The 16,994-nt window shown below is 45.5% G+C and overlaps 1 protein-coding gene across 10 annotated transcripts in view; it reads left to right on the plus strand.

Annotated features, from left to right (window-relative positions):
- IMPDH1 (inosine monophosphate dehydrogenase 1) overlaps window positions 1-16,994 on the plus strand; it is a 166,588-nt gene that overhangs the window by 128,943 nt on the left and 20,651 nt on the right. For all 10 annotated transcript variants that reach the window (XM_075599296.1, XM_075599299.1, XM_075599298.1 and 7 more), the window contains 4 exons: window positions 6,817-6,918; window positions 8,770-8,844; window positions 12,710-12,916; window positions 14,420-14,507. In XM_075599296.1, the coding sequence (XP_075455411.1) occupies window positions 6,817-6,918; window positions 8,770-8,844; window positions 12,710-12,916; window positions 14,420-14,507 (472 nt within the window). The remainder of the gene's footprint in view (window positions 1-6,816; window positions 6,919-8,769; window positions 8,845-12,709; window positions 12,917-14,419; window positions 14,508-16,994) is intronic.

Genomic DNA, 16,994 nt, shown 5'->3' on the forward strand with positions numbered 1-16,994 from the left:
CCTACTCTACCAGGATAGCCGCGTCCCTACTCTACCAGGATAGCCGCGTCCCTACTCTACCAGGATAGCCGCGTCCCTACTCTACCAGGATAGCCGCGTCCCTACTCTACCAGGATAGCCGCGTCCCTACTCTACCAGGATAGCCGCGTCCCTACTCTACCAGGATAGCCGCGTCCCTACTCTACCAGGATAGCCGCGTCCCTACTGTACCAGGGTAGCCGCGTCACTCATGTACCAGGGTAGCCGCGTCCCTACTGTACCAGGGTAGCCGCGTCCCTACTGTACCAGGGTAGCCCCCGTCCCTACTGTGCCAGGGTAGCCCCCGTCCCTACTGTGCCAGGGTAGAGCCCGTCCCTACTGTGCCAGGGTAGCCCCCGTCCCTACTGTGCCAGGGTAGCCCCCGTCCCTACTGTGCCAGGGTAGCCCCCGTCCCTACTGTACCAGGGTAGCCCCCGTCCCTACTGTACCAGGGTAGCCCCTGTCCCTACAGTACCAGGATAGCCCCGTCCCTACTGTACCAGGGTAGCCCCCGTCCCTACTGTACCAGGGTAGCCCCCGTCCCTCCTGTACCAGGGTAGCCCCCGTCCCTACTGTGCCAGGGTAGAGCCCGTCCCTCCTGTACCAGGGTAGCCCCCGTCCCTCCTGTACCAGGGTAGCCGCGTCCCTCCTCCCTTGGGAGATTGCGTTTCCCTCTCACATTCCCCGCTTCTCTCTTTGATATACAGGGATACGGTGAGGTAAACTGTTCTATTTATTCATGTAATTTGTGTTTAAACATCTCTCATTTGTAAGACCTGTTTAAACTAAATACCCCCCAAATTATTTATTTAAACAAAATTATTGTAAAAAAGCATTTTTATTTTAATTTTATTTTTTTTAGATAAACGGTTAATATTATTTCCTGTCGAACAGATTTGTATTGTAATAAATAATGCTATCACTGAGTTAAATATCGCTATTGTTGGATCTTGATTCAATGCCCAACCCTAGTTGAGCTCTTAACTTTTGTAGTATGCCACAATTTTGAAGTATTTTACATAAAAATCTCTTACACACACACACACACACACATCCACATATATATATATACAGTATATATATATATATATATATATATATATATATATATATATATATATATATATATATATATATATGGCAACTGTAAATATTCCTGTATATTCATTTGCATGTCTTAGACAGGTCTGCAACCATGTCTTTCACCATTATCATTATTACAGAGTTGCAGACCTGTCTAAGACATGCAAATGAATATACAGGAATATTTACAGTTGCTTTACTGTGGAGGGTTTTAGTCATTTTTTTTACCCACCATAACCTTAATAGTGGTGGTGATATATATATATACATACATACAGTGGTCGACAAATCACCAAAAAATCTACTCGCCGAACAAAAAAAATCTACTCGCCACCTAGTACCACACGTGTGCTCCTTGGGCCAATAGGAGCTCGCCACGATGTTAAATCCACTCACCCGGGGCGAGCAAATGTATAGGTTTGTCGAACACTGTAATATATATATATATGTATGTATATATGTGTTGGATCACGTGGCAATTTGTAGCTGAAACTGCTTTTTAATGCATTGAACCGGTTACAATCCTCTTAAGGCATTAGGTGTTCTACAGACTCTTGTGATCCCCTTAAAGCAGCCGTCCAAGCCGCTCAGTTTACATCTTTATATAATTGAAGCAGGGGGTCTGTGGAGCTGAACGCCATTCATTTCAGCTTCGGGGACCCCCTGCTTCCCGAGTTACTTACCGTACCGGCGGTAGCTGCTCCGGCTAGGCTTGCTGTGGTTCATGTAATGGCGGCATTCAAAGCTCCAACGGGCCAATAGGAAGCTGTGACGTCACCTGGTGCGGCCTCCTATTGGCATGCATGACCAGGACCATTAAACAGCACCTAGATACTGGCACCCCCCTACGGAGGGAAGTATCTTGGAGAGCAGGTGGTCACCGGAGCTGAAACTAACGGGGTTTAGCTCTGGGGACCCCATGCTTCAATGCTATGTAAAAATCTATCCCAAAAAACGTTAGCTTGGATTGCTGCTTTAAAACGGTTTATTGTGAATGTCCTGTGTATATGTAATGCACATCTAACCATTAGCCTGCAAAACTCTCCCTTCCCTACACGTCAAATTGCAACCACGCTATATCGTAATAAACCGTGCAAGGAGAGTGTAAAGCGGAAAGGAAATTCAGAAATTCAGTCAAAATTATACACAACTGTCACAAGATCAATGGGAAGGAGGAGTAAGAAAATGTGGCAAGGCGGACAAAAATTACACGAGGAGGGAACTAATGACAGGTTCTGAAATGATGTTGTTTATATACATTTTCAAGATCGCCATCAAAACTAATATAATGACTTTTACCCTTTTTACCTCAGTTACCAATAATAAAATAAAAAGTACAGTCTTGCCCTACATTACATTCAACAGTTGGTCCACATAACATTTAAAAAAAGTGTACATTTTTAACTTTCATTCTTACATTTGGCTATTTAATTTTAACGGGAAGTTATCTTGTATGTGACTGTTTTAACCATAAAACAGAACTCTGTTCTTACTGTGCCTGGCCAAATGCACATGAGCGTTTAAAAACTCAATTTGAAAGAAGTACTATACAGGGATATACCAAATAAGTATACATGGGAAGGATGTTGATCCAGGGATTAATCCGATTGCCAATTCTTGGAGTCAGGAAGGAATTAATTTTTCCCCTTAATGGGGTTTTTTGTTTGCCTTCCTCTGGATCAATAAGTAAGTATAGATATAGAATAAAGTATCTGTTGTCTGAATTTAGCATAGGTTGAACTTGATGGACGTACGTCTTTTTTCAACCTCATCTACTATGTCAGCGGTGCGCAAACTGTGGGGCGCGACCCCCAGGGGGGGCGCGACACTGCCGACGGGGGGCGCGGGGTTTACAGAGGCCCCGCGCGCTTCCCGAAGGCACTTAAATTAAGTGCGGGGGGAGCTGCAGGGCCTCTGTAAACCTAACTTACCGTGGCTCCGGCGGCTTCCTCCCTGCGGCGCCATGGCAACGCGGCGTCAAAATGACGCTGCGAGGTCATGTGACGTCACGTTGCTATGGCAACGTGACGTCATTACGCCAGAGCGCGGGTAAGTTGGGGTTGGGGGGGGGCGCGGGAGCGAGGGGACAGCCGTCAGGGGGGCGCAGGGAAAAAAGTTTGCGCCCCCCTGTACTATGTAACTATGTAAGTACTGATTTTGCTCTGTTCTTCCTGTTCTGTTTTCTTCTATTTTGGAAATATTCTATGTTTTCCCCATACCAGGAATAATTTCCCATGACAACTTGCCAGTTTGAAGCCTCCTGAAGAAGATTATTGTTATGGGAATGTGTTTTTGTTTCTTTCTGAGAAGTGTTTAATAATGTTAATCGGGCCCGAACTTCTTTTGTGTAAACGTTAATTTGCATTGAAACTGTTGAAGGTCGGGGGCTGGGGCTAAGAATAGGGGAAAATAAGGAACTGAGACTAAACAGTCTTTATTGCCTACAATAGTGTATTAACAAAACTAAAATAGAGCACAGCCAGCAGACAATGTAAATTAGCTGAAAATGATCTGTTTTCTTTTTTTCATGTCCATCTGTGCTACATGAGTTATATGGCATGGTAGGATTTTAAGGGAGCGTTTCCAGTGCACTAATCGCAGTAACATGTTTAAGGGAGTCAGAAAATGTAAGATTGGAAGAGAATTTAAAACTTAATTTAAAAAGAGGAGGAGGTTTCCTGGGTGTAGGATTAGTGTGCAAACCTGTAGGTAGCATCAGCATGCATTTTCAGGCCCTGAGAGATTGGCTAGCATCAGCAAGATATTAGCTCTGGGATGTTGGGGAATAATTCAGAGGTTTCCATTGTTGCATGCAACAATTGAGTTCTTGTGCAAGATCTCTTAGAATATCATCAGAATCATGACATCGGGGACATCCCAAAGAGCTCCCATGCTGAAATACCAGGTTACAAAATGAGGTGTCTATTTGGCAGAGAACTACAGTTTGGATTGCCAGGTGGCATCTCCAAAAATACTTGACACAATGGTGAAAACACACACACACACACCCCCTTCTCTCTCACATCTCTCGCTCCATACTGGTTCCTCCTGTCCTTTGCCCCACCCCCAGGCTCTTTACACCACCTCCTGCATTACCCAGCAGCATCCAATCAGGGTGTAGGAGGCTGTACAGCCCTTCTCGGGGAAATTCCGTGGTCCCCCAAGCCGGTCAGGTCACCATGTCCAGAGAGGTAATACCAGACATGTCCAGTATTACTCTAATTTTTACTGGACAGAGTGTTCTATACTGGACACCTGGCAACCCCAACTACAGTAGATGCTAGAATGGAAAAACATTCTGGTGGTAGAGGTAAATTCCTAGTGCAAGATCAAAGGGGAATTGAAAACAAGAAAAGGATCCTTTCAGACAAACAGATCTCTAGGACCCTCCTTTTTTTCAGTAAGATTCTCAAAGGGCAGAATTTACAAAATGTAAAAAGTTCACCAGTGGGGGCTGTATTTGTCATTTCTATCTAGGCCTCCAGCCTTCCCCCGCACGTGCCTCCTGCCCAATGCCGCCATTCTTGGCCATTCTTGGCCACTCTTCCCCTCCCTCCTCCCAACCTGGGACGGAGTGGAAGCGCCAACCAAGCTTACCCTGCATGCGCCTCCTGTCACAGCCTTGCAGTCTCGCGCCCCCTCCCCCCCCCCCAGCTGCCAACTTCACACCCGCTCAAGGTAAGTCACCCACCCACTGTCTCCCTCCACCCACTGTCTCCCTCCACCCACTCACCCATCCCCTGTCTCCCCCACTAACCCACCCAGTCAGTCAGTAACCCACCCACCCAGTCAGTAACACATTCACCCACCAACATTCACAACCCCACCCAACAATTATTAGGTATTCACATCCCGGGCAACGCCGGGTCTCTCAGCTAGTGTCTAATACACGTGAAATAATATTATAACACACAATGGGAATAAGCGCTTCAGACATAAAATAGGAAAAGGAGTTCTTGGCCCAAAGAGCTTACAATCCAAGTGGTAAATTGGGAGAATTTACAGAGAAAGCAGGATAGTGTTCTGGTGATGAATAGCATATGAAACGTATAGTATCAGCCAGTGGAGCTACCCATATGCTTCGTTAAAGAGGTGTGTTTTAAGATGGGTTCTAAAGGTGGAGAGAGGGTGCAAGCCAGATATTGAGGGGAAGGGCATTCCAGAGGTGTGGGGCAGTTAGTGAGAGAGGTTTTAGACGGGAGAGGGCTTTAGATACAAAAGGGGTAGAGAGAAGACATCATTAAGCAGAACTCAAGAGTCTGGCAGGTGTATAGCGAGAAATTAGGGCTGAGATGTAAGGAGGGGCAGAGGAGTGTAACGCTTTAAAAGTGAGGAGGAGAGTGGAAGGCAATGTCTGTATCAGAGAAGGTTTGAAAGTACAGCTGAACCCTGTTATAACTCGATGCTCGAGGTCCACATAATGAAACCGCGTTATAACTGGGATCGCGTGATGACTGCCGCGTGAGGACTTACCCGGCATCTGCAACTCTCCTCTCTCCCTGCTTCATCAAGCTGCGTCCATCATGGTTTTTAAAAAAAAAAATATATATAGCTTTATTGCTAACGGACACGCACATGTAGCGATTCTATACCTGCTACACCATAGGATTGGTGTGATGTCATTGACTCCATTATCAAACTTAACTTCTATTGCACAATACTGCATTTCAGTTAAGCTTGATAAGGGTCAATGACATCACACCAATCCTATGGTATAGCAGGTATAGAATCGCTATCAGTGTATGAAGGGTCATGGGTTCGATTCCTGCATGGTATGCTAAAATTATTAGTGTAGGGGGGAGGTGTGTGTGTGTGTCTCCCCAATGGCAATAAAGCATTTAATGTTATAAAAAATAAAATGAAAAAAAAATGTGGCGATGTGCGCAGCGCATGTGGGCAGCCTGATGAAGCAGGGAGAGGAGAGCGTTAGAGAGCTGCAGGTGCCGCCATTCTTGGCCACTCTTCCCCCCTTCGCGCGGTGGCCATTTCGCTATATATATATATATATATATATATATATATATATATAAAAAAATTGGAGATGTTTTTAAATCGGGAGCCACGCTCAGACCGTGTTATTAGCGGATCTGCGTTGTTGCGGATCGCGCTATAACGGGGTTGAGATGTACTAGGATTAATGTGTCCAATGTTACAGGCCATCACCATAAGGTAAGGTGAGAGGATTCAGAAGGCCTTTAACGTTTCAGGTGTTTGCATTAGGTGTCATACGGGGGGAACCTTTGGCAACTGATCCATTAATAAAACGATTTAGACGTACACTTGCCTTTTATAATTTATCTGGAAGGATCAGCAGTTTTAAAAAATAAAAATAAACTGCATTTCTCACTGTAAATCACACAGATACTGAAAGTGGGATATTACTCGCCAAACAGTGTACACACTATGTTACTTGTTCATCGTGGCATTCATGTACCTTTTTAATGAGCCCTTCGTGATTAAAGATTTCTATCGGGATTGGATTTTGGCACAATTTTATTAAAGCTTTGCCTTAATGAAACGCCCAAAAGTGTTACCACATTCTGCAATCCGTTCCTTTTTGTGAGATCACTATAATAGGGTAGGTACTTTTAAGAGTCAAAATAAATAGTCAAAAGCAGCTTTACTGTTTTATAATTGAATGTAAATGTTCTGTCATTATGTTGGTTTTGGCCATTTGAAGTCTGTCTGAACTCCAGTCTTTCTTGTGTGTTTAAGGATCTTACTTCTGCCTTGACTCGCAAAATTACACTGAAGACTCCCTTGATCTCCTCCCCCATGGACACTGTGACAGAATCAGACATGGCCATCGCGATGGCGGTAAGTCGCGATAACATGAATACGTGGATTTAAGCACTTCATTGATGGTCTTCTCATTACTTTGTACTTTTTGCCATAGAAATTGAGGCCCGGAAGAGTTCACAGTCTGAAAAGCCACATTACTAGTGCAAGCTTACTTGTCTTCTAAAAGTAGCATTGAAATGGATCATGTTACAGGAGCTTTTCTGACAGCACTTGGACTGAAATCTTGTAAATGTAAACTGGTATTCCAAGACACCAAATGTTGCTGACCTTTTCTTCCCGAGAAGGATGAATTATTTACACACAGTCTGAGGCCCCCGTCAGTTCTGCGGTAGTTAAGTTATGTAAAGTTCCTACACAACATAGTGCAAATAACAATAAAATACCTGAGTTATACAGAATGTTACCTTTAGAACAGAATTTATAATCCCAGTGATACCGGTCATAAATGTAATGGTGATTCTTTTGTTCAGTGTTTTAAATGTGATACAGAATAATGAATCAACAACACTCCAAATGCCATCCGGATTAATTTTCCTATGGAATTCAGGTTAGACCAGGGGTAGCCAACTCCGGTCCTCAACCGTTACTATTAGTTCAGGTTTTCAGCATTTTCCTTGCTTCAGCACAGGTGGTGCAGTCTTGGACTGAGCCACTCAGTGAGCTTCCTGTGCTGAAGCAGGGATATCCTGAAAACCTGACCTAATGGTAGCTCTTGAGGATTGGAGTTGGCCACCCCTGGGTTAGACTAATCTTCCCTTAGGTGACATGACCTTGTAAAAGCTGGAGGTCAGGGATCCTCTTCCCAGCTGTGTGCCTCTGACGCACTCCTTGTATTAGAATTCTCTGTATACGGCTTGTTGCGCTCTCGCAATGTTTTTAGTATATAGTTTCAAGACCGGATTGGGAAACAGCATCACCTGCTGTCGGTTTACACGTACTGCACCTAACCCCCCCGTCTAATTGTGAGGTTGTCATTGCTGTTTGATCTATGTAAAGAGAGAAACAAAGAGGGAACAGAGTCCCAAATATCCCAGCATGGAGTCAAACAATTTTCAACAAGAGAGGTTGCTTGGCCCTTTTTAAGTGTGGCCGCACTTGCAAATATATGAAGCAATAAAGAAGAGGCAGCATTCAATCCAAGGCAAGTGTTTCACTCATAAATTCATAGCTTCATCCAGATACGTATCAAACAGCGCACATCGCTAGTGATGCAAAATGTTATCTTTATTTAGAAAAGGAACATAGAGTACCACACAGCAAGCACCGTTTCAGGTCCTGATAAAGCCGTGTACAGGCCTGAGACGACGCTTGCTGCGTGGCATGTTGAAAATGTAAATAACTTGACTATCGCAGAACTGACGGGGCGCCTCAGACTGTGTAAATAGTGCATGTTTCTGGGGAAGAAAGGGTCAGCAACATTTGGTTTGTCTTTGAATATCACCATTTACATTTACAAGATTTCTGTCCAAGTGCTGTCAGAAAAGCTCAGGTAACATGATCCTTTTCAAATGCATTTTCCATAGAGGGCTATATGAACCATAACTACCTCCGATAAAGGCATTGAGAGCAGATTCTGCCTATCTCCACAACTCCTAACTTGTATAACTGTGCCGGGGGATTTAGGCCCTATACATTTCAGGTGGCAAACATTGGACTTGTGTTTTCCAGTTGTGACCTTCATGCTTAATGCTCAGCTTCGCTGTTTTGCTTTCGCCGAACCTCCCTACAGCTTGGTTACTGTGCTAATGTGTACTGAGAGAGCTGGTATAGCAGTCTGTGTCAGGTGGGAGAGCACAAGCTGTTTTATGTTTATAACTGATGGAGTAACGAGTTTAAATGTGTGGTTTTGTGCTATTTCTCTTGCAGCTGATGGGGGGCATTGGAATTATCCATCACAACTGTACTCCAGAGTTCCAAGCCAATGAAGTCCGCAAAGTGAAGGCAAGTGTCCTGTTTGTAGTCCTGATCAGTGATCTCGCATGGGAGCACTGAACTGCTCCAATGGTGCATCCGCTGTATACTGCTTCCTACACTGCGCATCTCTACTGCTTTCTACACTGCGCATCTCTACTGCTTCCTACATTGCGCACCTCTACTGCTTCCTACATTGCGCACCTCTACTGCTTCCTACATTGCGCACCTCTACTGCTTCCTACATTGCGCATCTCTACTGCTTCCTACATTGCGCACCTCTACTGCTTCCTACATTGCGCACCTCTACTGCTTCCTACAGTGCGCACCTCTACTGCTTCCTACATTGCGCACCTCTACTGCTTCCTACATTGCGCATCTCTACTGCTTCCTACATTGCGCACCTCTACTGCTTCCTACATTGCGCACCTCTACTGCTTCCTACATTGCGCACCTCTACTGCTTCCTACATTGCGCACCTCTACAGCTTCATGCATTGCGCACCTCTACTGCTTCCTACATTGCGCACCTCTACTGCTTCCTGCATTGCGCACCTCTACTGCTTCCTGCATTGCGCACCTCTACTGCTTCCTACATTGCGCATCTCTACTGCTTCCTGCATTGCGCACCTCTACTGCTTCCTGCATTGCGCACCTCTACTGCTTCCTACATTGCGCACCTCTACTGCTTCCTACATTGCGCATCTCTACTGCTTCCTACATTGCGCACCTCTACTGCTTCCTGCATTGCGCACCTCTACTGCTTCCTGCATTGCGCACCTCTACTGCTTCCTGCATTGCGCACCTCTACTGCTTCCTGCATTGCGCACCTCTACTGCTTCCTGCATTTGCGCACCTCTACTGCTTCCTACATTGCGCACCTCTACGGCTTCCTACATTGCGCACCTCTACGGCTTCCTGCATTGCGCACCTCTACTGCTTCCTGCATTGCGCACCTCTACTGCTTCCTGCATTGCGCACCTCTACTGCTTCCTACATTGCGCACCTCTACTGCTTCCTGCATTGCGCACCTCTACTGCTTCCTGCATTGCGCACCTCTACTGCTTCCTGCATTTGCGCACCTCTACTGCTTCCTACATTGCGCACCTCTACGGCTTCCTACATTGCGCACCTCTACTGCTTCCTGCATTGCGTACCTCTACTGCTTCCTACACTGCGCACCTCTACTGCTTCCTACATTGCGCACCTCTACTGCTTCCTACATTGCGCACCTCTACTGCTTCCTACATTGCGCATCTCTACTGCTTCCTACATTGCGCATCTCTACTGCTTCCTACATTGCGCACCTCTACTGCTTCCTACACTGCGCATCTCTACTGCTTCCTACATTGCGCACCTCTACTGCTTCCTACATTGCGCACCTCTACTGCTTCCTACATTGCGCACCTCTACTGCTTCCTACATTGCGCACCTCTACTGCTTCCTACATTGCGCACCTCTACTGCTTCCTACATTGCGCACCTCTACTGCTTCCTACATTGCGCACCTGTACTGCTTCCTACATTGCGCACCTCTACTGCTTCCTACACTGCGCACCTCTACTGCTTCCTACATTGCGCACCTCTACTGCTTCCTACATTGCGCACCTCTACTGCTTCCTACATTGCGCACCTGTACTGCTTCCTACATTGCGCACCTCTACTGCTTCCTACATTGCGCACCTCTACTGCTTCCTACATTGCGCACCTCTACTGCTTCCTACATTGCGCACCTCTACTGCTTCCTACATTGCGCACCTCTACTGCTTCCTACATTGCGCACCTCTACTGCTTCCTACATTGCGCATCTCTACTGCTTCCTACATTGCGCACCTCTACTGCTTCCTACATTGCGCATCTCTACTGCTTCCTACATTGCGCACCTCTACTGCTTCCTACATTGCGCATCTCTACTGCTTCCTACATTGCGCATCTCTACTGCTTCCTACATTGCGCATCTCTACTGCTTCCTACATTGCGCATCTCTACTGCTTCCTACATTGCGCATCTCTACTGCTTCCTACATTGCGCATCTCTACTGCTTCCTACACTGCGCACCTCTACTGCTTCCTACACTGCGCACCTCTACTGCTTCCTACATTGCGCATCTCTACTGCTTCCTACATTGCGCACCTCTACTGCTTCCTACATTGCGCACCTCTACTGCTTCCTACATTGCGCATCTCTTCTGCTTCCTACATTGCGAATCTCTACTGCTTCCTACATTGCGCATCTCTACTGCTTCCTACATTGCGCATCTCTACTGCTTCCTACACTGCGCACCTCTACTGCTTCCTACACTGCGCACCTCTACTGCTTCCTACATTGCGCACCTCTACTGCTTCCTACATTGCGCAAAGCAAGTCAAACTACTCAGACATGTTTCAACCTTGATTGGTCTCATCAGTGTGAGGTTGGTTTATACTTGCTTTGCAATATTTCTAGGCTGGGTAGGTTTACCATTACATTTTATAAGCATTTGACTTGCTTTGCTTGTCCCATGCTGTGCTTAAAAGCTGTGTGAAAAGTGATGCATTTGCTTATATGGGCTCCATGTGAATGGATATTCCAGACAAAAGGTGACACATTGTGTGCTCATTTGCATGTCATTTCCCAGAATCCCTTGCTGCAGTGGGTGCACTGTATGCGAGGGGATAATGGTTGAAAGGCAGGGTTGCAGACCTGTAATAGACATGTGAATGTGCTCACAAGTGTTATTCTTTATTGGCTATATGCGTACGCTGGATGTTTTTGCTGCCTTTTTCACCCACCAAAACTGTGTGTGTCTGTGTGTGTCTGTGTGTGTCTGTGTGTGTCTGTGTGTGTCTGTGTGTGTCTGTGTGTGTGTGTGAAAGAAATATGATTCTTTCCTTAGATCTGAATTTTTATTCTGTTTGCTCCAGTATCGTATCGCCCTTGTTTTGCAGCTGGGAAACGGTGATAGAGTAGCTGTGAACTATGTGCTCAATCAGTGGTATGTGAACCACTGTTGGCGCTACCAATTGGTGATACAGTAAGTCTTGCTCTTAAACCCCTTCAGTGTCTCGGGTTCTGCCACCTGCATGGCCACGGAGCCACTGGCACTAGTGATCATGTGATCGTTCTCCAGAGCTCTCACGTGATCATTTCCTGCTGCTTAGTTCACAGTTAGAAAGCGGAATTTGAAGCAAGCAAACTGGTGTGTCTATGTATATATGAAAATAAGTTTTAGCAATCACTAAGTTACATTGCAGTCTAATATTTCACGTTTAGTGCGGGTGAGAACTAAAATACATTATAGTCCGTACCTGAATTTCAGCTATTCTGGTAAATTTCAGGACATGAAATGTGTTTTTTTCCGATGGCCTCCAGTTGTCAGTGTGGTTTTACGTCCCATCATTATTTTGTTTATCTCCCAAAACGAAAACTTTAAATATTTATCTTATTTTTGTTTTCAAAGATTACATTTCTTAAAGAATTAAGTCTGGACAGCAGTGTGAGATGGCCCGTCGGCCGATGGCCGGCTGCTATTCCGGGCACTTGCTAAAATAATGAAAGCGAGGAATGTTTTGTTACTTCTCTGGCTAATGCATGAACTGCAAATCCCAATTCTAATACTAGTAGGTAACAGAATGACTATCAGTGCAGCTTTCACATGGCCTCAAGAGGTTTGTGTCCCTTTTCCCTAAAAGAATTCAGTACCAAAAAAATAAGCATTAACAGTTGTAATAACATTTAGCAAAGATTGAAGCGACTATAAAGAGATCTTTGGCAACAGTTTGCTTTCTGGCAACTTCATCTCCAATTGTTTACTAAAGGGATATATGTTTAATAGCCATTTTGCCATGTATTTTAAGTGGTATTTAGCTCATTTATCCTGTCCTTAACACACTCTTTTGTCTCCCTGTTGATCTGCAGAAGTTTGAGCAAGGGTTTATCACCGATCCTGTGGTAATGAGCCCCAACCACACAGTGGGGGACGTATTTGAAGCTAAAAACCGCCATGGATTTTCCGGGATCCCAGTCACAGAAACGGGGAAGATGGGAAGCAAGCTGGTGGGGATCGTCACCTCGCGAGACATCGACTTCTTGACCGAGAAGGACAATACTACCTATTTGAGTGAGGTACCATATTACCATCTCTGGGTTCTTACAGCCTACTTTAGCTATGTCCCACAGATAGTGTGTAGTGATCTTCTATGCCAGGAGTGGCTAACTCCCAGTCCTCAAGGACCACCAACAGGTAGGGTTTGCAGGATATCCCTGCTTCAGCACAGATGGCTCAATGGAAGACTGAGACACCTGTGCTGAAGCACGGACTGATTGAATGGACAAAGCTGAGGCGCTCTTTGGAAGGTGATGGTAGTGGAGACAGACCACCGTAGTCCTCGAGATCGTCTGGCAGGGCTGTTACCCAGCTGGACGCGGAAGCGGGGATTTCTCTGCGTCGCAGCTATCCGAGACAACACGGCACAGCGCTACATAACGGGGAGAACACACACCTGCCTCCCTCTTGATTATCCCAGTCGCTGATCCAGAGAAGAGAGCGGGACTTTGAGGGATACCCCCAAAGATACCAATGAGGGCACTCTGCTCTCACATGGCCGCGCGGTTAGCATTGTCTATTGACATTTCATTATCGCCCTAGTTCCCCATCACCCTACTGTGTTATTGCACACTATTGCATTACGTATGCAATTTCTTTCACCTATTTTTCATACTTGATACTGCGCTCTCCTTATTACACCTATTCACGGACTGCTGGAGCCACTTGTGCTGAAGCACGGACCAATTGAGCCATTTGTGCTGAAGCAGGGATATCCTGGGAACCTGTTGGGAGCCCTTGAGGACTGGAGTTGACCACCCCCATGCTATGCTTTGTTTATTAGAAGTCTTGTATAATGATAATCATTACAATGATACAAGATGTGGATGTGAAGTCTTTTCTCGGCTGCTTAACTATTTCTTTGAAAAAGTGGGGTTTCCATTGTGGTTTGGAGCTAGGATAAAAGTGACAATGTGGGTTCAGTTTAGAAATGTGTGTCTGCTATTAACAAGCATCAAGTGAAGATTAATTCAACAGGAACAAGGAGCTCCCAACTCAGTGCTCAAATATAACGTAGCACCCACAGCCGCTCAAAACCATTACATTTCTACTACTCGCTCAGGGAATTTGTCACGGGATGTTTATAAATGATGGGAGGTTTGATTTATTCAAGTATTTTGTTTCCAGTGCATTAAAAATCCTCCTTTTTAAATGGCACAGTTTTGGGATTGCCTCAAAGTGCATCGTTTGGCCTTTTCATTGACTCATGCAGCCATGCTCTCACACATACTTTTTTATACCTCCTGCCTTCATTTTTGTAAGTCATTTTGAGTATAATTTTGTAGGTTGTGCACTACACTTTGTACCAGCTGCAGCCCCATACCCCTTTGGCCGTCTCTTGTTGGAAACTAGTTTCTGAACCTCAAGTACGAAGATTAAAGTGACGTGCTCACAGTCACGAGGGGTAGAGTGCGGCTCATCGCACAGGCAAAGCTGTTCCCACAGAGCTGCTGTTCCAGCATACAGATCATTAAATCCCTCTGCTGGTCTGTGCAATTACACTCATATCTGCTTCTCTCCAGGTAATGACCAAACGAGATGATCTGGTTGTCGCGCCAGCTGGTGTAACGCTGAAAGAAGCCAACGAGATCCTACAGCGCAGTAAGAAAGGTATGAAGAGTTTTAAAGAGCAGAAGGCACTGAAAAATCACTAAGCATTAGATGTGCCAAGCGATGCCAAGTTACAAGAACCCACACAGCTCATGTATCCTAATGGGCCATCAGATGCCTGACTGCTTAGCAAAGTTCTGTACATCTGGCCTCAAAGTATTTGTGGAACTAACCTGTGATCAGTCTACAGCAGGGGCGGTCAACCCCAGTCCTCAAAGGCCACCAACAGGTCAGGTTTTAAGGATATCCCTGCTTCAGCGCAGGTGGTGCAGTCGAAGATTGAGCCACCTCTTCTGAAGCAGGGATATTCTTAAAACCTGTCCTATTCGTGGCCTGAGAACTGGAGTTGGCAACCCCTGATCTACAAACCGTAGACAAGAAAAACATTGAACATTGAATTGGCCTTCTCTTTAGGAATAAAATGACTAATTTAATTCTGTTTCACACAAAGGGGTTTCAGGCTCTACTATTTCTCCAACTAAATGAATGCAAACGCACCAATATAACTCCCATTGATCAGTTCTGCTTTAGATAATGATCATTCCTAAGAGGTAGACCTCATTTCTCTGGCTCATCTTTTGAATGCTCTTTTCCATGAATAAGTATGTAGCCCCTTTCCCGGCGCCTACGGGAAACTGTGCGTGCTGCTTTACCTGTGTGCTCACAGGAGGCGTAAGCCTCCACCGCTGGGAGCCTGGGGTGAGCTCTCTTTGTAGTGCTGTGCCTCCACCCATGAGGGATCCCAGCGTGGGCGGGATAACCCCTCACAGGAACCAATACACAGTAATACACACACAATGTATATAACTAGGTCTTTACTGTACACACACGGACATATAACAGCCACATACAATAACAATAATAAACACAATGTACAACCAATGCCCCAACACGTGGTGGGTCCCGCAAAGCACTGAGGGTGCTGTGGCACCAATACCCCTGGTGTCCTATCCAAGCAAGTCCCACCCAAATGTGAGGTAGCGCTACCCCTGTGAACCGTTGATGCACGTATACCTTCCTGAGCACCCCTGTTCCCAGGTTCAGCTGTCGGATAAGGTGCAGTCAGCTCCCACGCCGCGGGGCCTCCGACACCAATCCCCTCACTCCTTAGGGTCCTGATCCTCCTCACGAGGTGAGCTCCAGCAGGTGGGTCTCACCTGAGTGTCTCAGGGTCCTGTGGCCTAGTCCCAGGCCGCAGGGCACTGCGTGACCGTCCGGTCACCGATGCAACAATATCGATAAAGGAAAAGTCCGTATCTGGGGCCTTCCCTACAACATTCCTCTTAGGGTGAGTCAGGACCTAGCTGGAGCCTAAGGGGCAAGCCAATCTTTATATGTGAACGTTTTTACTGCAATCATTCCATTGGATGTAAAAGGATTGTGGATATATAGTGGAAGCCTTTAGTCCTTTAGTCCCACACGTAACATACGTATCGTATTAAGCAATGGTTGCACATCCAGGTGCAGTGAGAATTTATTTCAGTGCATCGCTTATTTGCAAGTCATGAAAGACCTCAGACCTTTTTATGCATGAGATTTAAAAAAGAAAGAAAAAATGGCAAAAATACTCCATGTAATTGTTCATGTCTTTACTATAGATGACACAACATCTTTTAAAGAATCTTTAACATGACCTCTCCAACACTTTCACAAATGATAAAATAATCTCCTTCCTGGTTTTAAGACATTGCTGCCACGTTATGCAAAATCATTCAATGGAATCCTCAAACACCCGATGCTTCCATATGCACTGCGCCCACAGGCTCAATTTGATGCAAATACTTTATGGGTCATCGCGCACCGTCAACACCGCTCGTTTATAGTGATACATTGTAATACCATCTCTAGTTTTGTTTTGTTTTTTACAATCTGCCAACCTTGGATCCTTGAATAGTCCCAGGAGATTGCACAGGAAAATGTTTAGAGCCAGTTCAGTTGCTTGCACGTTCTTACATTTTGGGCCAAACCTATTAATTATTGTAGACAAGGACAGTTGATTTCAGAATAGTGTTAAAGCCAAGCCCTCCGTTTGATAGCATTGTTTTATTACTCCGGTGAGGGAATGGGATTTCCATTGCCTTCTATTTTAGTGTTTGTGGAATGGAAGAAAGTTTGGCTTGCTGGGTGTGTGGTCAGAGGGCGTCGGTTTTGAAGTTTCCATGATGGGACTCGTTGCTGAATGACTAAAACTCTCCCAATATACGTAGGCAGCAGTCCTGCATTTTTCAGGGACTTTGAAGACGCATCTCACTGGGAAAATGGTGGCATCCTTGGTAGAAGAGCACAGATCTCAGTTAGCAACACATGTTTGTTCTGGGAATGCACAACCACTGTCCCTGAAAGAATTGTCCTGCAGTCTGGTGTGGGTTAGCCCTCCCTGCTATGTAGTATTGCTATAATCTTCCTCCACAGAATGTGTACTGAGCTGGGAAGATGCACAGGAAACCGATGCACATCTCTTTACCATCATCTTTTACTGTAGCCTTC

This window comes from Ascaphus truei, chromosome 5 (genome assembly GCF_040206685.1).
Source record: "Ascaphus truei isolate aAscTru1 chromosome 5, aAscTru1.hap1, whole genome shotgun sequence".
NCBI classification, from domain to species: domain Eukaryota; kingdom Metazoa; phylum Chordata; class Amphibia; order Anura; family Ascaphidae; genus Ascaphus; species Ascaphus truei.